Source organism: Halyomorpha halys, unplaced genomic scaffold, assembly GCF_000696795.3.
Source record: "Halyomorpha halys isolate HHAL.00 unplaced genomic scaffold, Hhal_1.1 Scaffold126.1, whole genome shotgun sequence".
NCBI classification, from domain to species: domain Eukaryota; kingdom Metazoa; phylum Arthropoda; class Insecta; order Hemiptera; family Pentatomidae; genus Halyomorpha; species Halyomorpha halys.
In genome coordinates, this window is record NW_027112074.1 from 843,840 (window position 1) to 869,507 (window position 25,668).

Below are 25,668 nucleotides of genomic sequence, written 5' to 3' on the forward strand. Positions count from 1 at the left end.
TTTTATTTGAAAGCCCAACTTTAATATAATGATTAGATATAATTTTTATTTGATTAATTATTTCTTTATTGATATTTGCAACTGTTTTAATGTATATTGAACAAGTAAATTTGATGTTAGTTATACTATGGTACATGACAGACATTTGGAGAATCTACCCATTGATAGAGCTCCAAAGACATAGTTTAATTTAATTTGTATAAGGCTAGCCGTTGTGGCTTGGACAGCTAATGAAAACTGACAGTTAAGGCCATTTCTAGATTGTAAGATAATTATTCAAATGTTTATTGAACCATACACTTCAAACCTTACTTTCTAGTTGGCTAGATCATACTCCAGCAGATATTGTTTTGTGATGAGTTGAAAGTTCAGAAAAAATTCCTAATAATTATGAAGCAACAAAGATTGGCCAGCTATTTCTTATTGTTCCAGTCTTTTATTAGAGTGTGCCTATGTTTGGCAATTACACCGCCTATCTAATATAATCTGATTTTGATGTCAAGTATATGATTAATTCATTGTCAAGTAATTCATCTTCTGTTTTGTTTTTTTTAAATGGCATGAAGACTTTAAATGGATCCTTTATATTTATTTTAAAATGTCGTATTCTATTTGCAGGAGATGCCGGCGCTCACACTATTCGGCAGAAAATGGCTTGCTGGGACAGACGACATGGTCTTCCCCTCCCTTATTGAGCTCTTCATCAGATTATTATGGTAAGTTTTATGGCACTCTGCCATTATTTAATTTTTATTGTAGTTTTTTGTATTATCTTATCCCCCCCCCCAAAAAATTATCTTTTTATTTTGAACATGTTTTTATCATAGTGATATCACTGTTTGAGCGTTTAAGACTGTGACATATGAAACGATTGCACCATTATATATTTTCGAGGCAGTAAGTTTACATACATTATTACTAAACTTATCTACTTTTCCCCCTTCATTTTCTTCCTGCCTTTTGATCGTATGGGATTCAGAAGCAGTGGCGTAGTGCGCATGCCATTGCTGCCATTAATTAATCGTTTATTTAAAAATTCTTTTATTTTACACAATTTAAAGGACATTCGTGTAATTAAGGAGCATTGTTGGGGTTAGTGAGTGGAACAGCCCGGTGAGTGGCTGCGTGTTATTACGTCTGCTGCTCATTAAACTTGTATCTGTCCTGTCCTCTTCTTCTTCTTCTTCATTTTCTCCGCTACTTCGTCTTCTTCACCTGAAGGAGGTTCGCCGAAGTCGGAGAGGCAAACGCTTCCTAAAGTGCTTGAAGAAGGCAGACCACACAACTTCCTTCTATCCGTATACAAACTTCTTGAAGAAGAGATACTTTTCTTGTTTTATCAGATGGGGAGATTTTCTACACGGCAAAGGTAAAGGTCCTGCTCCTTCTTGTCAACTTGGCTCAGTGGCTATTCATTGCGGTACTTAGACATGTTCCGCTTTCAAGAACTCCAAAGATATGGGTTAAACATTTTATTTATTTTACCTCCTTTCTGTCCTTTTTTAACATACGGGAATTCAAGTTTTTAATCCTTATGCCACTGTGGTTTCAAGGTTGCTAAGGTGATGCCTTCATACCTCACTCGTCCATTACGGCCCCATTATAGTAAATCTATCTTCTGTGATAAATCAGAACAAGGTAATATCTTTAAGGTGTAAAGAATTGGGAAATTCAAAGGGAAATAAAAAATAAAAATTAAATAGTGATATATCTTATAAATAATCTTTTGCCAATTACTTTATGAACTTTTTGCTAATCTGCTATGAATTCAATGTGACATTCAATCGCCAAAATTTTGATAGTTTGTGCCAACTTCATACACACTGTACTTGATACTGATGTTAATTAAAATTCGAGAATCAGCCGAAAACCACTTAGATATTAAAAAGTAAAATTAATGAGTTATTTAATTACTATGTCCTAAATTTTTCTAAAAAAAAAAATAAATAAATAAAAATCAACAATACATTTACGTGGCCTTATCAAGAGGGTTTCGTGTTTTATCTCCAGAACACGCTAAGCTTGACAGAATACAAGGCAAGGCATAAATAACAAGCGGAAACTCCATAACGTAGTACTAATCTTTTATTTTAGTCTTTCATTTCCTATGAATTGTAGGAGAGAGAAACATATTATAGAAACAGTTGTAATACACAGGCAGTAAAACAAATGTTTTCGAAGACATAAATTATAATTGATACTGTATAATTATTCTAAAATACTTCTTCTTCTTTTTCTTCCTCCTCAGTGCCTCTCAGCGTGGAGGTGCCTCGATCAAAGTCTTCCATCTGTCCCGGTCACTTTCAAATGCCCCCCCCTGGAATCCAACATCTTTCCTCTCCCTACTACTGTTCGTGTCGTCCTTCTTTTACATCCTTTCCATACCTCGTCCAGTAGAACAATAAACAGAAGATGGCTTAGACTATCTCCCTGTTTGACACCTCTCTTTTTATCAAAGATCCCGTACCCCTTCCTATTTATCATGACTTTACCCTTTGAGCCCTCATACGAAGATTTTATGGCTTATATAAGTTCTAAAGGGTCGTTTTTTGTCTTAAAGGCATTCCATATTTTGATCCTTGGGACTGAATGAAAAGCGGCTTGCAGATCTAAAAAAGCAAAATATACATTTTCATCCCTATCTCAAGCCTTTTCTATGATGGTCCTCAGTGAAAATACATGGTAGTAATATATGATTTTTTATTTTTTTATTATTCTTCATTTTCCCCATTGTTTTACAATATTTCTTCTTAATCCTGTCTCACCTAGCATGGAGTAGTGTGAGAAGCTTGCTTATAGTGCCGGATTTATAATTCTTGCTATACCCGCGGGCTGCCTCTGTTCCAGTCGATTCCTCTTTTGTCGAATGCTTTCCTATATATCTAAATATATTTTATTTTTACTCAATATATTTACAATGTAAATAGTAATTATTTTAAACATAGCAATTTATATACATAAAAACCTGTCGCACGTGGTGTCGCACATAAGTAATATTTAATTAGAATCTAAAAACACAAGTAAATAAATACAGGCATACAAGAAAATTCATTAAAGTAAAAGTAATTCAAATATTTTTAGAATAATAAAAAAGTGATAAATATTAAAATTTAGAGATATAAAGAATTTAAAAACTGTTCCTCTTTACCATCCCTATCTGCATATGATGGTGGATGATTCCCAGAGAATCGAAGATTACATTCTCTCCCAACTTTGCAATTTGGACAGGGTAAGAGCCGAGAAAAAATATTGATTGTATATCTTACCATGAACTATAAAATGATGATCTTTTAATCATAATATACTATCTACGTTGTTAGTATACATGAATGAGGCCATTTGCAGCCGAAGGAGTTCAAGCGTCTACCTAAGGTACCGCAGATGAATCTGCCCGGGGATTTATATACGAAACTTTTATTTAATATTGTTACCTGTTATATTATATTATTGATATATTAGAAAAATATGAAAATAAAAAAAATATGAAAAATTTCTAATTCAAGTGTCCGAAGAAAATACATACTTTGAGGTCAACTGGGTCTAAATAGACAACCTAGCTCTAAAACAGAACATCTTCCAAACCTGCAATTACGTATCTAAAGCTGGTATATCCTTGGAATGTTACAGCAAGCTTTTCGATTGAATCGACTAACAGGAAGTGCTACCTTTATTGAATGCCACCTGGACTATCTTCCTACAATCTACTTCATACTATGGTCAACCATCTTCTTCCAATAATTTTTAAATTGCACTTTTTTCTTTCTGTCCATCTGCATATCCAAATTTCAGTGCACTGAGCCTTCTTCTTCTTTAGCTTCCCTTTACACATATTTTCTATTTTCTCAAAAATGGCTCCTAACGATTTTGATTTAATTTGAAATTAAATGATTTTCCATATCACTTAATTCTTATCCTCATTGAAATCAAATGGCAGAGAATAAAAACCGAATTAAAAAAAAAATCATTCTTTAAATTTTTTTTCAATTTTCTTTATTTGAAATATTTTATTTTTCTGCCATAATTTGGTAAATGAAAATGTTAAAATTTTGGAACGATAAATATTATTAAACGTACTTTTCTGAAAACTGTTGAAGTTGTAGACAATTCTGCCAACTTATTGGCTCATTTGAAAAACTGGTTCGGGAAAATATTGCCACTGTGAATGATACAGAATATATCAGTTCCGAAACGTGCGAGGATTAATTTCAACTATAATTAAAGTGATAAGTGAAAGTTGTGTGATGCGCGGACCGCTTTGATTAATGCTATTTTTATTAATTATGAAACTCTTCTACTTCATCGACTTTATGCACGCCGACTTGCCATCTGCTATTCAATGTTTTTGGGCAGCACTCCAAGAGCAGTGATAACATTTCGAGTAATAGTTACCTTGCGCCCCAATCACATCACACTTATTAACTGTGTCACATTAAACTTATTTTAATGATAGATATAATAAGTGTAAATGATTTTATTGATAAGGAAGAACGAAATTTGTTGTAGTAAACATTCAATATAACAACTCGGTTCACAAGCTCACCTTGATGGTATAATTTCTAAGATTAAAACTAAAATGAATTTTCTACGCCTAAAGTGGTTGTCCTTCATGCTGTTATGAATGAAAAGGTTCGCAGAAGCCTAGAAATAATTATTAGGCGGATAGAGGCAAGACATAAAATAAAATGGTTTACAAAAACATTGTCTATAGACATATTCCGATAGGTAAGGAGGAGGCTTGCGCTTCCTAGTATAGTTTCTATTATTTATATCATATATATTTTAATAATCAAGCCCCTCCCCACTTAATATTAATAAAAAGACGAAAACTCATCCATTTCAACAACGAATTCTATTCTAATTTCTATCTCAAAATGTCTTTAATTTTTTAAAAATATTTTACTTTTTTTGAGTTGGTGTTGTATATTTTGAATAAATAAATCTTTTAAATATTTTAGATGATTTTATTTGGTTTAAAACGTCTTAGCCTGTAGTTAACAGCCCATGGATTTGTCAATTTTTCTTTTGCTCACAATCTTCCTATTTTAGAGTGCCTAGTCTTGGTCCTTGCCCAAGAAACCTTTTTGATCCTTCCTGCATTTGTACTCTTACTAAACCGCATTAGGTTTAGAAGCTGATAGCATCGCTAGAACTTCACCTTTTTCATGTTTAAAGAGTGACCTCTTCCCTCGTGATTGTCTTTGATTCAAGAATAGTTCGAAAGCAAACATTCTGATACACTAGTTAATCTTTTACCTTATGCGATCTAGTTGATTATTCAATGTATTAAAACACATTTTCGACGTCTTCTATGCGACAACATAACGTTAATATTGGAGATATGCGGCCCGCGGAATGGTTATGCATTTTCAAGACTAGGAACGCACAAGAAGAGCTTAATCCAAAACTTATAAAAAAGAAAACTATCACCCTGACTAATTCAATTAATTCATGCAAGGTCATCAGTCACATTTTAATAAAAAAAATGAGATTTTATTATTGTGGAATTCAAGAGGCCCCAGCAATTTATCCATATTAGAAGGTAATCATCATTCTTTATATATAAAATAGGTGTTTAAATATTGCCAGGTGAGTGCAGAGATGTCATGCTAAAAATATATTTTTATTTTTCCAAAAATGTGCAAAATGATAATCTCAATCAAGGGGAGTTATATACTTTAAAAACACATCTACTACAACTGGTTTCTAACTTTACTAGAGAACAGTTTATACAGATTTTCCTTCCAAATGTAACTATACTTAGTATTTTTTTAAATGTATAACAGCATTCCTCAGAATAATTCTAGGACATAGTTATCAATACCTCTGAGTAAGGCAAAAACAGTTTGGTACTTTGGTGGTTCATGACACTTACAGGTTATATATCTGTCACCCCAGTGAATATGTGGTTAATTTTGGTCAAAATGAGTTAAGTGGTCTAAGAGAATCACAGAGGCAACATCTTCATTGTGCATAAGTGTCTAAGTCAGTCAACGTTTTAAAACAGAGTTATTGGTCAAGTCTGTTGTCAACGGTCGGTGAACAATTAGTTAACTCTATTATCTAATTAGTGATAAGACATATCAAATTGGTGTAAAACAAGTGACAATTTACCAACGTTTTGGTAGTATTGACGAAATTTCGATGATTTACCACAAACACCTGATTTTACATAAATGTTCGAACTTTAAAAGTTGTCCCCTGAAAAGTAAGGAATTTTGACAACCACATATTCACTGGGGTTACAGATATATAAATATATCCTGGAAATATTTTCCACCAGAACTTATTTTGAAATCGTTGCGTTGTATCACGAATATTTTTTATGAATAATAATTAAGATTTTTTTATAATTTTAAGTAAATAATTAATTAGTCACAATTTATTTATAATTTCCTTATGAAAATGAAGTAATATAAATATTTTCAAATTTGGATTTGAATTCATTATATTAGTAAATAACATTTATTATTTTATTTCAATATAATTTACTTTTGAGCTCTGCTCTACCCCTCACACGTGGGGATAGAGTGGGCTAAGGGATTCTCAGGTCGATTGTGTAAATATTGTATATATTATTTTATCATTATGTTATTTTATTTATTTATTTTTCATACAGATAGTTTGATTATGTTCATCTTGTCTATTCTTTTGTTTGTATATATTTTAAGAGACATTTTTTTTTTTTTTAGTTTATTTTATTTTATTTTATTTTTTTTTATTTTACTATGTATGAGATCATTCATCACTATTACCTATTGCCCACAACTGTGTGGCAGATTGTAATATCTATCAATAAATAAATCTACTGAATAGAATCAAAAATATAATTTAAATATCTTATGAATTCAAAACGCAATTTCATTTTTTTGGTATTTAAATTTATAGATCGTGAATTGTTCCAGGTCGAAGATCCTTGGCTTTAATGAATAGATTTTATTACAAATGCTCACAGTGTTATGTATTTGCCAACTACAAATTCCTGTAGTATTGAAGTATTCGTATGCACGAAAAAATTAAAGTTTTAAAAAAAATGTTTTATTTTGAACACAAACTTATGTTCAATTTTTTACAAGGTTGAAGGGAGACATTCATTTGTTATCAATATGGATGGCAATAGTGGCCTAAACCAAGTACTTGAAGTTAGTGAGTGTCTGTTCTATCTTCAATCGAATCAGATTCTAGTGTAAGTTATTTAAAATTCCAATACTGAAATTAATTAAAACTCCAATGATGGGAGGTCATCTTGAAAATATTTGTTTACAGTTTTAAGCTCAAAACCGTATGTTTTCGTTCCTTGAAATGAACTTTTTAAATAAGATGTTTTCAGTTAGAAGTAAAAGCATTCTATTAAAATTTAATAGAAGCTGAAAGAATATCAAAAAGGAATTATTCAAATTAGATGTAATAGTCTAGAGAAGATGTGATTGATTATCCCATCGTCAAGTATTATAACGCTTTTATTTATATTGTATTGTGTACCTGATTTAATTTAAGTGTATATATTTATATTTCATGATATAAAATGCCATTTTCTTTTTAAAAAGCAATATGTTACTTTTTACTACGAATTAATCCTAGAATCACTCAAAAAAAATAAAAAATAAATAAAATAAAATTTTTTTGTGTTAATGTAAATGATATAATTTTATTAGAAATTAATTCAATTCTTCTCAAATCAATTACGACCTTGAAGGTTTTATACAATAAACTGGGGGTGGGGGAGGTTAACCCATGTCCATCTAACGGTGGAACAACCACAATTTTACAATTTATACAAATGTTCATTTAATTATACTACTCGCTGCTCAACTTGTGTAACTGTAATATTCTATTCTAGTATTATTATTAGTTCGATTGTAATATTGTATTCTGTAGTTAAACTTGATTTTTTATGGCTCATTGGTATTATTCCATCTGATATGTAAAATAAAATATTATACGGCTATATTATGTAAAATAAAATATTACACGGTGATAACTAAAAACTTTTTTATATAAAAGAGAGATTTATTTATTTTATGGAGAGTGCGAGATTTATTTTTGGGGAGCGCGGTGGTACCGTGGTAAGGCACGATGCTATTAACTCCAAAGACCAGGGTTCGAATCCGGCTGAGTAGAAAATTATTTTCTGTTACATTGTAGCCGTGAGTCAACCCGGTGAGTTCTGGAGCCCTGGATTGGGAAAAAAATCTCATTCTGACCAAATCACCTCCCTGCATAACCGTTGTTCTAGTAACAGTACTTCCTTACAAAGTATTGAACTCCTGATCCTTCATGGATTGTAGGGGTACAGATTTATTTTTTTTATTAGAGATATTAATTGGTTATGTTATATTTCAAAAATAAACATTTGAGTCACAAATAATTTTTTTTTTATTATTTAAAATTTCATGATGATTGCGGGACATTTGAGAGGTTTTGTATTAAAAATCGAGTCATTTCGATTCAGATTGAATCGATTTATTTTGATTCAGTTTGATCGATTTAACATTGGTTCAATTCAATTGATTCATATCAATTCAGTGCATTATCGATTAAATTTTTTTGGTATAGATTAAATATCCAAAAATTTGACAATATTCATTTATATGAAAAATTAACATGACGATGCTGACTATATATCTAAATATATATATTTGTGTGTGTGTGTGTGTGAATGTTTTCGGACATTTGTGTGTCCCATTCATTATGATAATTGCTCAATCTGCGTCTTCCAATCCAAGCTTGATAATAGTTGTTTATGTGTCCAATATTCCTGATGAAAACAAAACAGGACGTCATAGACACACCCTTTCATTAACTCATTTAGGCTTGTCTTGCAATTGTATATCTGAAAAATATATCGCATTTACATAACTATAACCTTGGTTAGAACGGACGATAACCCCACGATAACATTTCAGATATGCTAGTTAATTTATATCAAAAGCGGAGCGTAATGAATCTTTAATTCCCTATCCTGAAAAAGTGATAAACAAATCACATAAATGATTGATAACAAAACTAAGAAAAGAACAAAAAAAAATGTCATAACCCAGAAGTCAGGAAAAAAAAATAGCAAAAATAAACGATCCAAATAAACCTGTTGGGAAATCTGTGATTAGGATAACATTTCACAATATTCATTCAATATCTACTCTATTGATAAAAATGTGAATAATTATAATGAGAAAATATTTTTCCTTTAAGATTTATTTGCCATGGTTGGTTACATAATTAATGAATATACTTTTATAAATCAAACCAATGAATTTGTAGGAGATAAAGTGGGAAGCAAGCTTGCTGATAATAGGTTCTGAGCCAATCATTAATCATCCAAGAGGCTTTACATGAAAATCTCCCCTTACAACCAACATAAAATTTTAAGTAGTTTTCTGACTTCGAACTTTATAGGACAAGTACAAAGTGAGTTTTATATTAGGGCATCAACTGCATAAATCATAAAATTGAGGCCTTCACATGCCAAAAGGGATAAATCTAAATTTTAAAATTTTTCATGCATAATTCAGGTGATTCATGCATTCTCCTATGAGTGCTGATTGAACTGAGTCAATTTTGTAATATACCAGATAACGGCTTTATGGTAGAAGCATTTTTTTTTTCTAATGAGTATGTACATTTAGTGAAATATTTTGCAGCCTTTTTATTGTAGAGACTTATATTCTTTTTAATCTCAGTCCTAACTTAGAATTTAATAAGAGGAACATGGTCTTTCAAAAACCATAATAATATTCCCAATAGATTAGAAACCAATCTTCTAATATATTTGATTTAGTACGTTTTGAGAGGTTAATAAGCAAGCAAAGAGGACTTTAAGGACCACTTTAAATGGTGTAGAAACATTTTAAAAATAAAAAAATTATTTATTCCCGGCTTGAAGTGGGTGGCTCAGCGGTAAGGCACTGTACTACTAACTTCAAAGATCCGAGTTCGAATCCAGCTGTGACAGATAATTATTTTTTGTTTCACTGTAGACGTGAGTGTTGGTTCAGGAGCCCTCCGGAGACTACCCAGGCTCATTAAGTGGATACTCTTAATTGGATAAAGATGTGGCTGTCGAGCGTGATTCTGACTAAATCACCTCCATGCACAAACGTTGGTCTAGTAACAGAAATGCCTAACCAAGTACTATACCTCTGAACCTTTATGGGTTGTAGCGAATAAATAATTGGCTTAATTTTTTTTAATCACATTTACTGTATAATAAAGAAGAATGAAAAATTTATTCTTTATTTTTAATTAAATTCCATTTAGCTGTAAATCCGTAACAAAAAGTAGAACAAAATTACAACCAACTTATATGTACTTAACTGAAATAGAAGTTTTTTCCCTCGCCAGCAACTGTTTAATGGGATCACCACTCGCAGCACGAATCGCATAAAGGCGATAAGAGAATTCTTCCTAAACACTTTGCAGCACTGCGTTGATCACACTTGTTAAATGCTTGTCATCTAGTGTGATTGTTTGTGGTGAACTGTTAACATTGTCCCCATAGAAAGAAATTGCAATGAGTCAGGTCTGGGGATCTAGGAGGCCATGCGAAGAGAACGCTGATCTGAATATTCTTTTAACCAACCAGTTTTATTAAAAAAAACCTTTCAGTGGCAATCTCCAATGGGGAGGTTTGCGGCTGGAAAACAAAGTCACGTGAGTAGGTTCGTAGAAAAGGAAAAGAGCCAAGTTCTTAACCTATCGAGATAGCTTTATCCTGTAGAGGTGTTGTTCCAGAGACAATCAACAACTATCCGAAACTTGATAATTAAATACATTCATGGTAATGCCATGCGACACGTTTAATTGAGTTGCTTACTTTCTGTGAAATAAGCTTCGAAAACGGTTCATTCTTCTTGAGATACCTTTTATATCTAACATTTAGTGGAAGTTCCTAATCTGAGCTGAAAAAAATAATTATGTACAAAACCTTTATTTATCCACTCATCTAAGCATATGCTATTCACACTGTTGTTCTAGAAATTCATAATATTAAATTAACCAAAATTCTAAGTCGTTTGGTGCATGGTATGTAGCCTGAATGAAAGGATTTACAAGGTTAATGATGTGGTGCTTTCAGTAAGAGATTATTTAAAGACTAATTATGGCGTAATCATTACAAACTTACTTTAAATCGAGACCTTTTCACAACCAAGCTATTATTTTTTTCAAACTTTATGTGAGCTAGGATGAACAAACATTTAATTTTTAACTTGAATCAGCATTGTTTAGCTTAAAAATTAAACGAATTTGAACCTCGGAAGGAGTGTATTTTTACATCGTCTTTCTTATTTCTTGCAGGATGGGTGTCCTCGGTACGGCGACATGTCGCTACTACTCGGCGACATTCAATTGCTCTTCGGGAGGGGAGCTGGTGAGGACCTACCTCATCGGCAAGTTGGCCACCCTCTGCCTGGTCAGCGTTCTCCTCATCATCATCATGAACAGGAGCGCTCAGGGGTCCATAGTCGACGTCTACGCAAGGCGGCACGTTCCAACTCTCATGGCCATCAAGTGAGTAAATATATTTTTAAATCCTGAATCAGTTTATATTTATTTTATTTATATTGTATGAATACTTAAAAAGTAAAGTTATGGGAATTTATAAAACTATGGCGTTGAGCTCAATTATAGTTCCAATATCGGCCCACAAATATGTTTTCTAAAATGATTCTTCAGTTTTATTTTGAAAAAGTGATTGTTCTACCTTATAGCCTCTCCTTCTCTTCCCCTATTAGGAAAGTAACCCGATCTCACGGTACTATCTTTGAAATACATCCGTTTCAAAATAAAATCATTTTTTTTTTCCTAAATTTTAAAGATCCTCCTCAAGCACAGCCATACAAGTATGTTAAAACTTTTTTTTTTACTTTTTTTAAAATGTTCTTATATCGATGCCTTACTTCTCAATAGTGCTAAGTACATTCATAATAATTTTAGGGAAAATACAATTAAAAGTTCTTTCTTTTAGGAAAATTACAATTTTTTTTTATTTATTTTAGATTTCATATCTAAATCAAGTTCAGTCAAAAAATTAATTGAAAAGTTTTAATTTAGCTAAAAGTGAGAACCTTTAATTGTATATTAAATAAAGTTTAGTGGAAATGCACTTACCACTACTGTGAAGTAAGTCTTCGATATGAACTTCTATTTTAACAACAATTATAAAATTCAGGTCTGGCAAGAATTTATTTTAGAAACCTGTTCTTGAATTATTTTTTTTTTTTATTAAAGGTCTTTCCTTATCAAAATGTCATTTCCATTCTTACCAAAAGGTACGTGAACGTTCTTTTAAAACAGTTAAACCAGAATTTTTTTAAAAATTTCAAATAACTATTGCATAACCTGCAAACAATTGGCATTTCTATCATGAACAAGTTTCTTTTGTTGCGTAATCTGGCAATAAAATACAACACTAAAGAACTGAAAACATTATTTAACAAAAAGAAAAGAAAAGTTTTTCACGTAAGAACAAGGTAAATCAAAACATGAACAATTAAAACATTGTTTAGAATCTCGTTGACCCAACACTTGGAGGACGGAGTTTAATGGGGTGGTAAGAAGGTAGGAAAAGTGAATCTAGAAAGGTGGGCCTAATGATAGACTTTAGGAGCGTGTCAGAGGAGTTGGGGAGAGGCCCTTTTATCTGAGAAAGCTGAAGCGTCACCTTGGCAAACTCCTAACTTTTATAATCATGACGGTCCCACGAATATAAAATTCGACCCTTCCACCACTCATTTGAACAGGTGAGTAACCTATAGATAACCCCCAATAAGTCAGCAATAACCAGGTAGGATTAAACAAAAAAAGAAATGATTAGCAACCAATCACTGGCTGCCTTATGTTTCAGTTTATTAATATAACTTGCTCTCCTTGTGTTTTCAAATCACTTAAAATTGTTAGACAAAAGTTTTCCCTTTCAAATTAAACCTTCTATTGTTTCACTATGAAATATGGCGTTTTTTTTTTTGTTTTTTTTTTATTTAAGAACTTTCTTAACTTAACCATATGGGACTAAAAATTAAACCATAAGGAATTTTTTAACCAGAATTAGGGGGCGGAGTTTCAATAGTTAACAAAAGATGAAGATTGATCTTACTGCCAGATCACGAGTTTTCTTAGGATTGATTATATCGATATATTTTAACTGAAGTATACTTGCCCGAGAGAATCTGATGAAATGTATCGAAAGTTAAGAGTATCGATTTCGGGCTTCTTCCGGCTGGCGTCAATAAAAAAAAAAATGTACTTTGCATTTTCTCCAATACTGTACTATCTTTTATTTTCTAGTTATTCTGTATTTCCTTTTATTTCTTAAGGTTGTTGTCTTGTTTTTTGTTATTAGTCCTGGTGAAAGCCTGAAATTCTGGCCGTAACCGTTGGCACTAATAAAACAAATTTTTATTTACATGTGTATCTTCTCTTATTCTCTCTCCAACTACTCATTAAAAAAAAATCCATAGGTTATGATAACTAGCGATACAGAGATCGTATTTGTTAGATGTAATGTATCACTCCTAGTATCGAAAATATCTGTCTAAAAGAAACGATACCGTAGAGTACCTGAAGTATCAAACTGTCCATTGTTAGCTTCTGAACTAAATTCTGGTTTCTTCAGAACTTCCTTCCGCTCCTGAATTAAACTGAAAAGTGCCTTTAATTAATATATTAAAAACTTTTTAAAAAATGCCTTCCTCATCCCTCTTTATATTATATCTTACAGTGAAAAAATCAATCCTAAGAAAACTCGTGATCTGGCAGTAAGATCATCTTCTGTTAACTATTGAAACTCGGCCCCCTAATTTTGGTAAAAAAAAATCCTTATGGTTTAATTTTTAATCCCATATGGTTAAGTTAAAAGAGTTCATAAATAAAAAAATCGCCATATTTCATAGTGAAACAATAGAAGGTTTAATTTTAAACGGAAAACTTTTGTCTAACAATTTTAAGTGATTTGAAAACACAAGGAGAGCAAGTTATATTAATAAAAAGTATATATTATTATACTTATATTATAGTATAATATCTTAAATCTTTGAAAAATAATACCTCTCACATTCAAAAATCGGGAATTATTTTTACTTTGTCTCAAATAATCATAAAATTTGTATCTAAAAAAATAAAAAAGACCACAAATTTGAAATAAAAACTTATTACTAAATAATTCAAAAACGCTATCCAAATTATAGTCTCAGAACATTTATTTCATTCACACGTCCAACGTTTCGGCCAATTCGGCCATCTTCAGGGACAATCTTAATTTACTATGAGACATATCATTTAACCCTTTTAAAAAAACTCCATACAGGCTATTCTGCCCAGGTCAAAATATTTACATCTAATATGTCAAAAATACAATAAACACCTAATAAGCCAAAAACATAAAAAACACAGTCAAATTATTTCTCTTTTACCACAATTTATACACTATATATTATAACCTCACTTGTAACCTGATTATAGGTTATAATGATTTATGAAATAAATGTTCTGAGACTATAATTTGGATAGCGTTTTTGAATTATTTAGTAAAAAATTGCCAGTCTCAAGAAAGAAATTTAAAGATTATAAATAAATAAAAACTTATAATTAAATCATATATCGATATCTTTCTGGTCTAAGTAATCAGCATTCAATGTAATACTTGTCAAAATAAACAACACAGTAATGACATGTCAGGAAGTTCATGTCATACTAAGACAATTAGAGAATACCAAATCATGAATTGTCAGTAAAGAAGGTACTCAATAATAGTAAAAATATATATATGAAAAAAATTTTGGTGCACCCAGTTTTACGTAGTTAGAAATAAATAAAATAAAACAGAAGAAAATAAAAACTTCATCCAATTTAACTTAATTAAAATGTATTCTGAGAAATTAAATAATATATATATATCTATAAAATTATGGAACTTCTTAACTCAATGAAATATAGTTTTAAAAAATAGAATTGCTTTGCAAAAAGTATTCTCATACTGAATATTTTAAAAAATTTAATTTCTCAAATTTCCAATCTTTATTAACTATCATATTGTAAATAATTTTGATATCTTTAATCACATATTATCTTAAATTATGTTCATATTAAATCAATTAGTATAATTTAGTAGTATGGAATGTTTTTCACTGTTAAACCAATCACTCTTCAAACTGTTTATTATTTCTCAATTATAATTGGACTATTGTTGATAGTTTGTGTGATTGTTGATCTATGTTGATAATGGTACAGTTATGGAAACAGTCCAAAAATTTAATCTAGGCTAAATCACAAGAAGAGAAGATTGATTAATATGCTCGCTAGTAATATTTTTGCCACTCGTGATTTGGCATATTTACCAAAGTATAGGCATAATTATTTTTAAGTATAGTCTGTAATATATATTGGAATGTAAAATAAAAATATTAAAGTAAATATTGAGTATCTAATATCTCATGCAATGTTTTTGTATACTAAAGTAACATTCAGCAATAAAAATTTCAGTAAATATTTGAATTTGAAGTATTAGAAATTACTTATATGTCAAAAAACGTTGGATGAACCAAATGAAATTAGTCTAAAATCCATTAATTATAGATTAAATCCATTGTGAATGTTCAAAATTAGAATGAAAAACAAAACTTGTACCTCTTAAAACCCGTGAAGGATCTAGGGTTCAGTACTTTGTAAGAACGTGCTGTTTCTTGACCAACTGTGGTGGCAGGTGATCTGATCGGATTACACTCAAATACCTGGGTTTTTTCTGTGGTTGTTCCACAGCTAATATAATAGAATATATAATTATATATAAGAAGATGGTCAGAGTTGCGGTCAAAAAAGAACAAATAGTTATAAACTATTTGTTTTTTTTTTTAACCGCAACCCTGACCATCTTCTTATATATACATTTTTATGGTCAACTATATATACATATATAGAATAGATAATTATTTGCCACAACCGGACTCATATCTGAGCCCGGGAGCTAAGGAGTCCAGTTTCTTATCCACTAGGCTACTCCACTTAATTAAAAACTAAAATGGACTGTTTTAGTTCATTATTTTTAATATTTTGTAAAAGATTAAATATAAAACCAATCTGTTGTTACTCAGCCTTATACGTTAATTATCAGTAGTTGTAGATCAGCATGACATTTGGTGACTATATCTAATGACTTTGAACTTTAACATTGGCATATCACATATAATGTTATCTCGCCAATTAAATATTAATCAATTAAAATACATAATTGGTTTTATTAAATAATTTTTTTAAAAGTTTTTCCTCTCTCTCATTCACTCCATTGAAAATTAAATATCTGTTAACAGAATTTTCCTTCTGATCCCAGAGACAGCATGGAACGTGATGGGTACTATGTGGGCCTACATGGAGGTGATCAAATGCGAGGAATACGATCACTATACCAACACTGCCATTGATGGTATACTGCATGTACATAATCACTTTTACTTCCTATAATTGTATTTTAGATGATTTAAATACATTTATAAATATTTTAAGACTTGATACAAAATTAACATTATCTTAATCGAAACCTTAATCTTAGATTGTATATTTCTTGTAACATCCAAATTATCAGAAACATATTAGGAGGACCAATACAGTTATGCTGAGCATGTTCTCACATGTTTTCTGATAATTAGGTCTCCTGTTGGTACAAACTATATAATTCTAACCATTGAATAATAACATCAAAAAAATTAAATCTAAGGAAAATGATTTAATCTATAGTGCGACAAGTGGATCTGTAGGACCCATATCAATATTTATTTCTCTCACATTTTATGTTGCATAATCCATTTCCATTGCCATAAAAATAAGTATATAAGTACAGTAATTAATTTAAGTAACATACATAAGATATAAAAAGTAGACAAATGATGTTAATGGGTTTGACAGATCCACCTGTCGTGTAGAAGGTTAATGTCATCATCACAGGCATCACAACTGACTATGGGTACTTGCTGCATCAAGACATTGATCCTTTCTTTAGGCCTTGCACAAGTGTCTACCAAGCAGTTGTCTTCAGGAATTTCTGTGCATCAGCATATACCTCATCTATCCTCCCTTTATTTTTCTATACACATTCCCAAACAATAATTTCTTATTGGATGAGTTACCAACCAACCATTCTTGCGACTTGACCTGCTTATTGCAGTCTTGAGAGTCCTATCTATTATACCACATCCGATTCCTGGTAAATTTGGCACAACTCTGCATTGCATCTTAACATAAACTGGTCACCATTCATTACAAGGCCAAACACTCTTCTTACAATTTTCTCTCAAATATCATTAAACTATCTGCATCCACACATGATTAGGGCAGTGTCTCAGGCATAAGTCAAAAACACATTTTATGACTTCATTTCTTCATCAAATGTGAATTTTTCAGTTCTGGGATTGAAAAGTTTATAAAACGTTGGGGAAAATGAGGGTAAATATTTAGAATAAAAATTTTATGATTTCATAAAGTTGTTTTACTAAATAACCTTTCCTATGAAAACTGACATTTCATATGAAAAACCCAGTAAATACAGTAATTGTTATAGAACTTTCAAAATTATTATTATTATTTATTCAATTATGTTCATTTAATGAATATATATCCTCAAATCTAACAATAGTGAACCATTGTCAGGTCTGCTTGTCACTTTACAAATAAAACTAAAATATTTACTGTAAAAACAAATGATAAAAATTTTGTTACATAAATATTGAAACAAATTGCATCACATAAGTTAATCAATACAAGTTGTATCACAGTGCTCAATACTGAAGTAAAATAATGGCATTATTTTTAGTTATTGTGATACTGGACTGGCTACTATTTGCACTGGCAATATTCACGCTCTTCATGGTGATAGATCCGATAGGATCAGTGAAGTTAAGGGGTTCCCAACCAGATGTCAGCCTGGATACTCTTTACCATCGCAAGGTGACCAGGATCTGGGTGAGGAGGTTCCGGTGGGTCTTTTGTTGGATCATCAGAGACAAGCAGAGCCATGAGGCCTTTTCTCAGGTTGCAGGTACGCTCAATAGTTTTCTTTAATTGCTGTTTATTTTATCCTGATTTGCAATAATTTAATATATACAACATTACTGCATAAGGAATGATATTTCATAAAGGTCATAAGTATGGACAATAAAAATCAAGGATCAGAATTATATACTATTTAAACAAAAATTTCAAATCCATATGTACTTAAATGATATAGAGATGAAATGTATCAGTCCCACATCAGCATAAAAAGAACCTAAAGATCAAATACTGGTATAAGTAACTGATTTATGTCTTTACAGTATTCTTATAAGAAGGTGTGGTCACCACTGTGTACAAACCGCTTAATTTATCTCCTGGCTGATACCTAGCCATATATAGCCATTTTTCTGAGGTCCAGGGCACCTATGAAGCATCGTTAGCTTGGTTTTTCTAGCTTTTCTATGCAGAGAAAATGAAGTGTTTAAATTATATACATTAGAAAATTAGTGTAACAACCCATGTTTTAACCAGGTCAGGAATTACAGTTGTAATATTACTATAAAAAAAAAATTAAATTAATATTGTAATTTCTTTGTTTAAGGACTAGTTAGCTGTATGTTCAGAGACACAGATTTGGTCCCATCAGACCTTATTGCTGGCTTCGTCCTTCTAAGGGTGAAACAGAAACGAGAGTCTCGAGAGCAAAGGAGGATTGAGCTTATTGCGGAACAAAGGCTCAAATACACTACAGGTGAATGTATCATTATTTCATCCCTATTCCATATCCAATATAACGGATAGCTGAAAATATTTTAGATTATTATTAACAAAACAAATGTTCAATATTGGATGATGATAGAAGATACTACTCCCCTCCAACTTGTATGTATTGTATCTAGAAACATATATTTTTCTTTTATAAAGCTAGAAAGATCATGTGCTCATTTATTTATTCATTCCTTTCCTTAGTTTTTGGCAACATGGGTTTTAGCAAGGTATTATTATGGATGAACATATATTATGCTACCACTCCAATAAATATTTACTAAGTCGATAAAGATTAAATTGTCTTTATCTTCATCTCTGTCCATTGAGAATTATTTTATTAGCTGGCTATGCTTTCTTCTTGAGGCAAGATTGAATTTCTCTGTTCCATTCCAACCACAACACCAATGCTTTGATGTACGGGTAGTTCTCGTCTCATGAGGAGGAGGAACTAGCTCTCTGTAAGCATGTAGTAGATGCCAGTCTTCCTTTGGAGCATATTTCTTAGTACCTCAAACACAGTGCAGGTTGTAAGAATGTGCTAGGCAGTTTCCAGAATGCTGTAGGAGGCGCACACTAGATGTCCTTGTCTGCTTAGTCTGGCCTATAGCCTTCCATGCTCCATTAGGCTTGTGAGACATGGTGATTTGGGAGTCACCACTTTGCTGATAATCAGAACTGGGTTGTGCGAAAGTATTTTCTCATTATCACCTCTTTTTTTGGTGAAACAAACCTTCTATCTTTTACTGTGCACCGATGATGAGGTTTAAAGATACTCCTTCCACAAAAACCTGCTCCTCCCTCACAAGGTGCATTCCTGATGGCCTTAGCTACCCTCAGCAACGTGTGTTGTAAACCTTTTTTTTTAGGATTTGATATCCCAAAGCAAAACTGAGCTCATTTAGTGCCAAGTGTTGCTTGGAAAGTGGTCGAAGTGCTGATTACCAAGTGGTCGTAGTGAGAGGACATATTGAAATTTCTTTCTAACCTTATTCCAATGTGTTATTACCTGTCAGATGGAAAATTCTATTATGTCAGTTTTCCCCCTCACGAGTTTTAGCAGATGCCATCTTCAATTCCTTTCTCTCATTCCACCTTGACATGTGCGGTATGCAAATGGAATAACAACCTCTAATCCAATGGGAAGCATACCAACACTATCGCAGCTATACATAATATAATGAAAATAGAAGAATCTCCCATATGATAGAAATGAAAAGTACATATGAAGTGGGCGGTCCTTAGCTCAGGGAGTTGAGGTACAGGTCATTGCAACCTGGAAACTGTGGCAGTACCGGTTCAAATCCGTTCTTTGGGATCGACTTTTATTTCTGTGGTGGTCCCACGAAATGAAAACTTGATCCTTCACCATGGTGTTAGAATAGGGTGGTAACCTGTAAATAACCCTTCCCCCCTCATGTCAGAAATGACTAGGCAGGTGGTCATAAAAAGAAAAAAAAGTACACATAAAGTTTGTCTCTCAACCTTGCTATAGAATTTATTTAATATTGACCCCATGCTTTATATTTACTGTGTACATTTCTAACTTGTTCTAAAATATTTCTAAATAACTTAAGATTTAAATAATACCTAATTAATATATTCTTTCTTTTACAGATGTGAAAGAAGCATTTTGCAACATGCCAGAATGGATGAGCTTAGAAAAGGCAGAACACTACATGAGATTCGCTCTCTCCTCATACGGATGCCCTATGATGATGTTCCTACACTGTGTGACTGGCACCTTTAAACTCATAGCAAATAGTACTTGTTGTGCTTGTTTTAGGTAATCTTCATTCACTCATGATTATTCATAAATATTGATTTTTATTGTTTTTACACAATTAATAAAAATATATGTATATACATTAAATCTTTCAGGTCAAAGCCTACACAAGTCCGAGGTGATAACTGCTGCCTTTGCAATCTCGCTGGTGTTAAAGCATTATCCAAGCTCTCAGACAGGGATATCTTATATGCCTCCTTCAAAAACTATATTTTTGAGGTACACATGATTTTTAATTAAATACTAATTCATTCTATTCTAAATGGTCTATTTAATTTAACAAAGTAATCCTATTATGTTAAACTGTATTTACAATTACTATTGTACAAATTAATATTGTGAGTCACTCGAGAGGACAATTTTTTAAAAGGAATAAACTTTTTAAACCAATTTCCTATTCATATACCCATATCTAGTCAAAAAGAACAAAATAATCATTACTTTAAATGAAAATTGTTAAAAGCTTTTTTGGTAGACAGTTTTGATTTTTCTCTTCATCTGTTTATACACATTAAATTTTATATTTGTTTTTAAAATATTTTGCATCCTTCTTAATATTGTTAAAGAATAAATTTATTAAAAATAGTAATGGCATTATTTTTCAGCTACCATTTTTAGTGATCGTTGATCATAAGACAAAGTCAATTGTTGTTGTAATAAGAGGATCTATATCTATGAGAGACGTTTTTACAGACCTCACTGCATACCCTGAAAGATTAGAAACTGAAGGAATCCCTCCAAATAGCTTGGTAAATAAGTATAACAGTCATTTATTTATATCAGTATCAAAAAGTGATTTGTGCTAATATTTTTGAACATTATGGAATTCATAAGACATGCTTATTCTCAGGTTCAGATTAAACCATATCTAGAGACCTATAGATAATTTCAAGATTTGGGTTGTTCAGTTTTTAATTTGCAATTAACAGAAAGCTATGCTGGCTTCCTAATTACTGAAAGAATTAATTTAATTTTAATTATATTTCTGAGCAATATTGAGAGAAGTTGTACTCTTGTTTGTGTCTGACAGTGTACTTGAGTTTTACTTTAGAAAAAAAAAGTATTTACTTAATAAGTTTTTAGATGAAATTGCTTGTTCTTTGCGAAACTAAAATCTTTAGAAAGCAAATTAAAACTACCTTTCACTATTTTTCTTATGGACCATGGGGTCTCTAGTTGGCACGGGCTCATAAGGTTAGAGTAACCCTGAACAGCTTATTCTTTAAAGGTGAATTTCATTTTTTTTTGTTTTAATTAAATGAATAACTAACAATTAACATAATAAATATATTTGAGGAGATGGTTGTGGGTGAGTTCAGTGAAGAACACAAATAAGTCAAACATTTTATTAGTTATTTTTGCCAAAATTATACTATGTATATAATATTAGTGGGAGTGGGTAGCTCAGTGGTAAGGCATTGTGCTACTAACTCCAAGAATTTGGGTTCGAATCCAGCTGTGGCAGATAATCATTTACTGCAATATTCCTCCAAAACTGCAACCATAACCATCTTTTCTGCATATAATATCCACCGTCAACAGCTAATACATCATTAAAAATATATCGTGTATCGGCTAATTTATGATTATGATTTAACTATTAAAATACTTCTTGAATTTCTAAAATATATTGACCATTAACCAATTGAATAAATATACAATTATTGAAGGAAAAAGTCCATTTCAGTGATGACAAAATGTTAATATTTTCTAAAAATAAAATATTTTGACCATTTGTTTTTGAAGCAGTTTCCTACCTGTTATAATAAATAGTAATTATATTGTTTTTAAAAACGTTAATTATATAAACAACATTTTTCCAATAATACTTACTCTTTTAACTTATCATATAGACTTTTTAATTATTTTTTAAGAATTGTCAAAAGCCATTTTGAAAAAAAATTCTTCTTTGGCTGATTTATAAACAGTCAAAATCCATTTATATAAATTTTTTATTTGTTTACATTTTCATTAGTTTTATGAAATGAAAATGATTAAGAATAATTTAAAAAAGAAGGTAAAATATATTTGATTAATTACTATTAAAAAATTAACATTTAGGTAATGAGAATGACCAAATATTTGAGGAATATTTAGTAAAAGAGAAAAATATATGCTTTTTTTTTTTCAATATTTGTTTTATTTATTAATAGAGTTAATATTTTGCAGTTTCATAAAGGATTTATGATGTGTGCAATCAATTTGAAAAAGCATATCGAAGACAACAATCTCCTTGAGAAAGCTTTTGCTCAGTTCCCTGAATATGGGCTAGTACTCACAGGTAATCAATATTAAAATAATCAGAAATTAAAAATACTATAATTATCCCTAACCTTTGCAATTATGACATAAGTTTATAATTTGAGAGTTTACCAATTCTTGATCTTAGAAAGAAATATTTTGCTTTTTAATTTTGAAATAACCATCAAAAGATTGGTAAAATTTCATAGTATGAATCATTTATTATTTAGAAGCATTCAAAGTGATATGGTAAAAAATAAATAATATAAAAGTTATTCTTGTCTCCTCACCATGATAGATATGGACGTTTTGAATTCACGCAGGAAATAGAAAAAATTTAAGTCTTTAAAATCTTTCACAAATTTAAAAAATACTTTCACAGATACTTCATGTTTTAGATATAAAGGAACATATTTTGGTGATAAGATGACATATTTGTAGGATTTTTCCTCATATTTTAGATAATTTAGTGGCTAAAAATCTGGTTTGTGCATATGAAAAATAAAAAGAATTCAAACTATGTTAGTACTTTTACCTATAAAAATTGATTTGTTTAATTTTTTAGGGCATAGTCTAGGAGCAGGAACTGCAGCTATCCTTGGCTTTCTGCTACGGTCCAAATATCCAGATCTCAAAGTGTATGGTTTCTCCACACCAGGTCGGTATATCTCACAGACCATGGTTTATTCAACTATTTTTGTTCATATTTTATATTCAAAACATTATCTTAGGAGGCATTATGTCGAGGGAAGGGGCTGAAGAGACAAAGAAGTTTATGATCTCCATTGGACTTGGAGATGATTTTATCATGAGACTAAATGTTCCAAACTTTGAAGATCTGAGAACACAAATTTTTAATGTCCTTCAAGCCTGCAGGTTACCTAAAGTAAGTTTGACAATAAATAAAATATATTCTTGAGACTATACCCCCTCATAATCAACTGTTAAAAAATGTATATATAATATAACGGTTATATCAACCATTAAAGGCCCACCAGGCTGATCTGGTATAAAATAAAAAAAATATATATATATATTCTAATTATTATTTAATGATAGCAGCTTTAATCGTCATAAATTTGATTTTTATAGTACAGAGTGTTCCTTAATGGGTTCGGGTATGCTCTCTTTGGAGTGCCAGCAGCTGATCTGGAATCAGTCTGGCGCAACGAGAGGCCAACACCACGCATGCGACAGCCAGAACAGCAGAGAAGAGTTTTGATACCTCCTCATAGTGTAAGTTGCTTGTTGTATTTTTAAGTTTTACATCCTTACATACTCATAATGATAAGTAACCACAGCTGGGATGGATAGGTTATCCTATTAAATTTTTACCACCATCTTTTTCAAAAATTTTAAATTTTTTTATATCAGTATCCATTGAAAGAAATTTGTTAACAATTACTTTCAGGTTAACATGCAATAATACTTGACTGTTCTACTTCTTCTCTACTTCAATGTCTCTCAAAGTCCTTACCAATAATAGTTGGTTAATTGTTATCTTAAAAGTTTCAATAGCTTGAATCAGTGGAATCAATCAAGTACTTGATGCGGAGGAAAATTCTTCCACCTCCTTATTTTGTTATTTCAATTTGAAGGACTAAAATATACATCAATACTACTTTTTGGCAAGAACAATCATATTTATCATGTATTTTTTAGGTTAAAAATAAAAAAGTTATGAAATTAACAATTTTTACTTATTATTATTATTTATTGTGAAATTTTGCTACCCCTAAAAGTGCTTTTCGGAGTGGGCCAATCTTCCCTTGAATATTTCTTATATTCGGGTTTAAAATCTGGAAATTTAAGGGCCTATTCTAAAACTCAATAGTGGCAAAAAAAAACCATACCAACCGTCATCCAATTTTTAACAGTTTTATGGTAAATTATACTTGAATGTTTATATTTTTCAATTTTTTTTCCATTAAAATCCTTCTAAATCAGTTTTTGGTTGTGAACATGTGTTTTGACTCAATGAGAGGTTCATTGGAGTGACAAGAGAACACTAACACTCCAGGTACCACGTATCTCATGAAACACTGAGTACCTTGGGAGATCTTGTGGGAGCGTAAACTATTTTTAACTCTCAACCACGCATCAATGATTAGGAAGTTAAATCTTGGTACTTGGTACTTGCTCATGTTTTTTTAATACAGATTCTGCCTTTTACTTTTGGTTTTCATTTTACCTTCACCCAAAAATAAAGTTATATCATCGTTTTTAATTCTTAGATTGTGAGCTCTTTGATAAAAATACTTCATTTTTTGCATATTTCTAAATCGAAATAAAGCATTTTAATTTATTACCATCTAATATCATTTATACACTTTCCAACTGCAGTGCCTAATGTCTTTTGAAATTGTTTTTATAAAAAATTGCTGAGGCACTCTATTATATTTTTTTATTTAGCTATACACTTGAAATTTTAAAAAATCTGATGCAGTACGCATATTATACAACTTTAATTCGCCACCCTACATAAGTCCCCAAGTTTTGTGTAGACTCATCATCAGGGCTTGTGTTAAAGCTATCATATTTTGTCATTTTCAAAAAAAATTCAAGATCATAGAAGGCAAAAATTATGGACAAATTTTTTTTATTTTTCTGTTGTTATAAACATTTGTATTTTAGGATTTAGGGAATAATGAATATAACTTTTGTTCCTGCTAAGATTACAACATCTTCGCAAAAGACAACAAAGCCGTAATGAAATGATTAGGAATCAGCAGACCTCAAAACATATAATCCTATGAAAACTCGATTGCAATCGTAATACTTTCCCTTACTATATATTCTATATAGAGGTAACTGAAAGTAAAAAAATAAGTTAACTTATTGACTCGAGTGATGTGTATTATGTTTGAAAATGGCCAATGAATCAGGGCTGAAACATTACAAAT

The 25,668-nt window shown here is 31.0% G+C and overlaps 1 protein-coding gene across 2 annotated transcripts in view; it reads left to right on the forward strand.

The window, feature by feature from the left end:
• LOC106678158 (diacylglycerol lipase-beta) overlaps positions 1-25,668 on the forward strand; it is a 179,169-nt gene that overhangs the window by 151,876 nt on the left and 1,625 nt on the right. For both annotated transcript variants that reach the window (XM_014416523.3, XM_014416522.3), the window contains exons 2-13: positions 619-716; positions 11,293-11,505; positions 16,299-16,411; positions 17,795-18,019; positions 18,575-18,724; positions 20,356-20,524; positions 20,620-20,743; positions 21,130-21,273; positions 22,694-22,805; positions 23,331-23,423; positions 23,497-23,651; positions 23,858-24,001. In XM_014416523.3, the coding sequence (XP_014272009.1) occupies positions 622-716; positions 11,293-11,505; positions 16,299-16,411; positions 17,795-18,019; positions 18,575-18,724; positions 20,356-20,524; positions 20,620-20,743; positions 21,130-21,273; positions 22,694-22,805; positions 23,331-23,423; positions 23,497-23,651; positions 23,858-24,001 (1,737 nt within the window). In that variant the 5' untranslated portion in view covers positions 619-621. The remainder of the gene's footprint in view (positions 1-618; positions 717-11,292; positions 11,506-16,298; positions 16,412-17,794; positions 18,020-18,574; positions 18,725-20,355; positions 20,525-20,619; positions 20,744-21,129; positions 21,274-22,693; positions 22,806-23,330; positions 23,424-23,496; positions 23,652-23,857; positions 24,002-25,668) is intronic.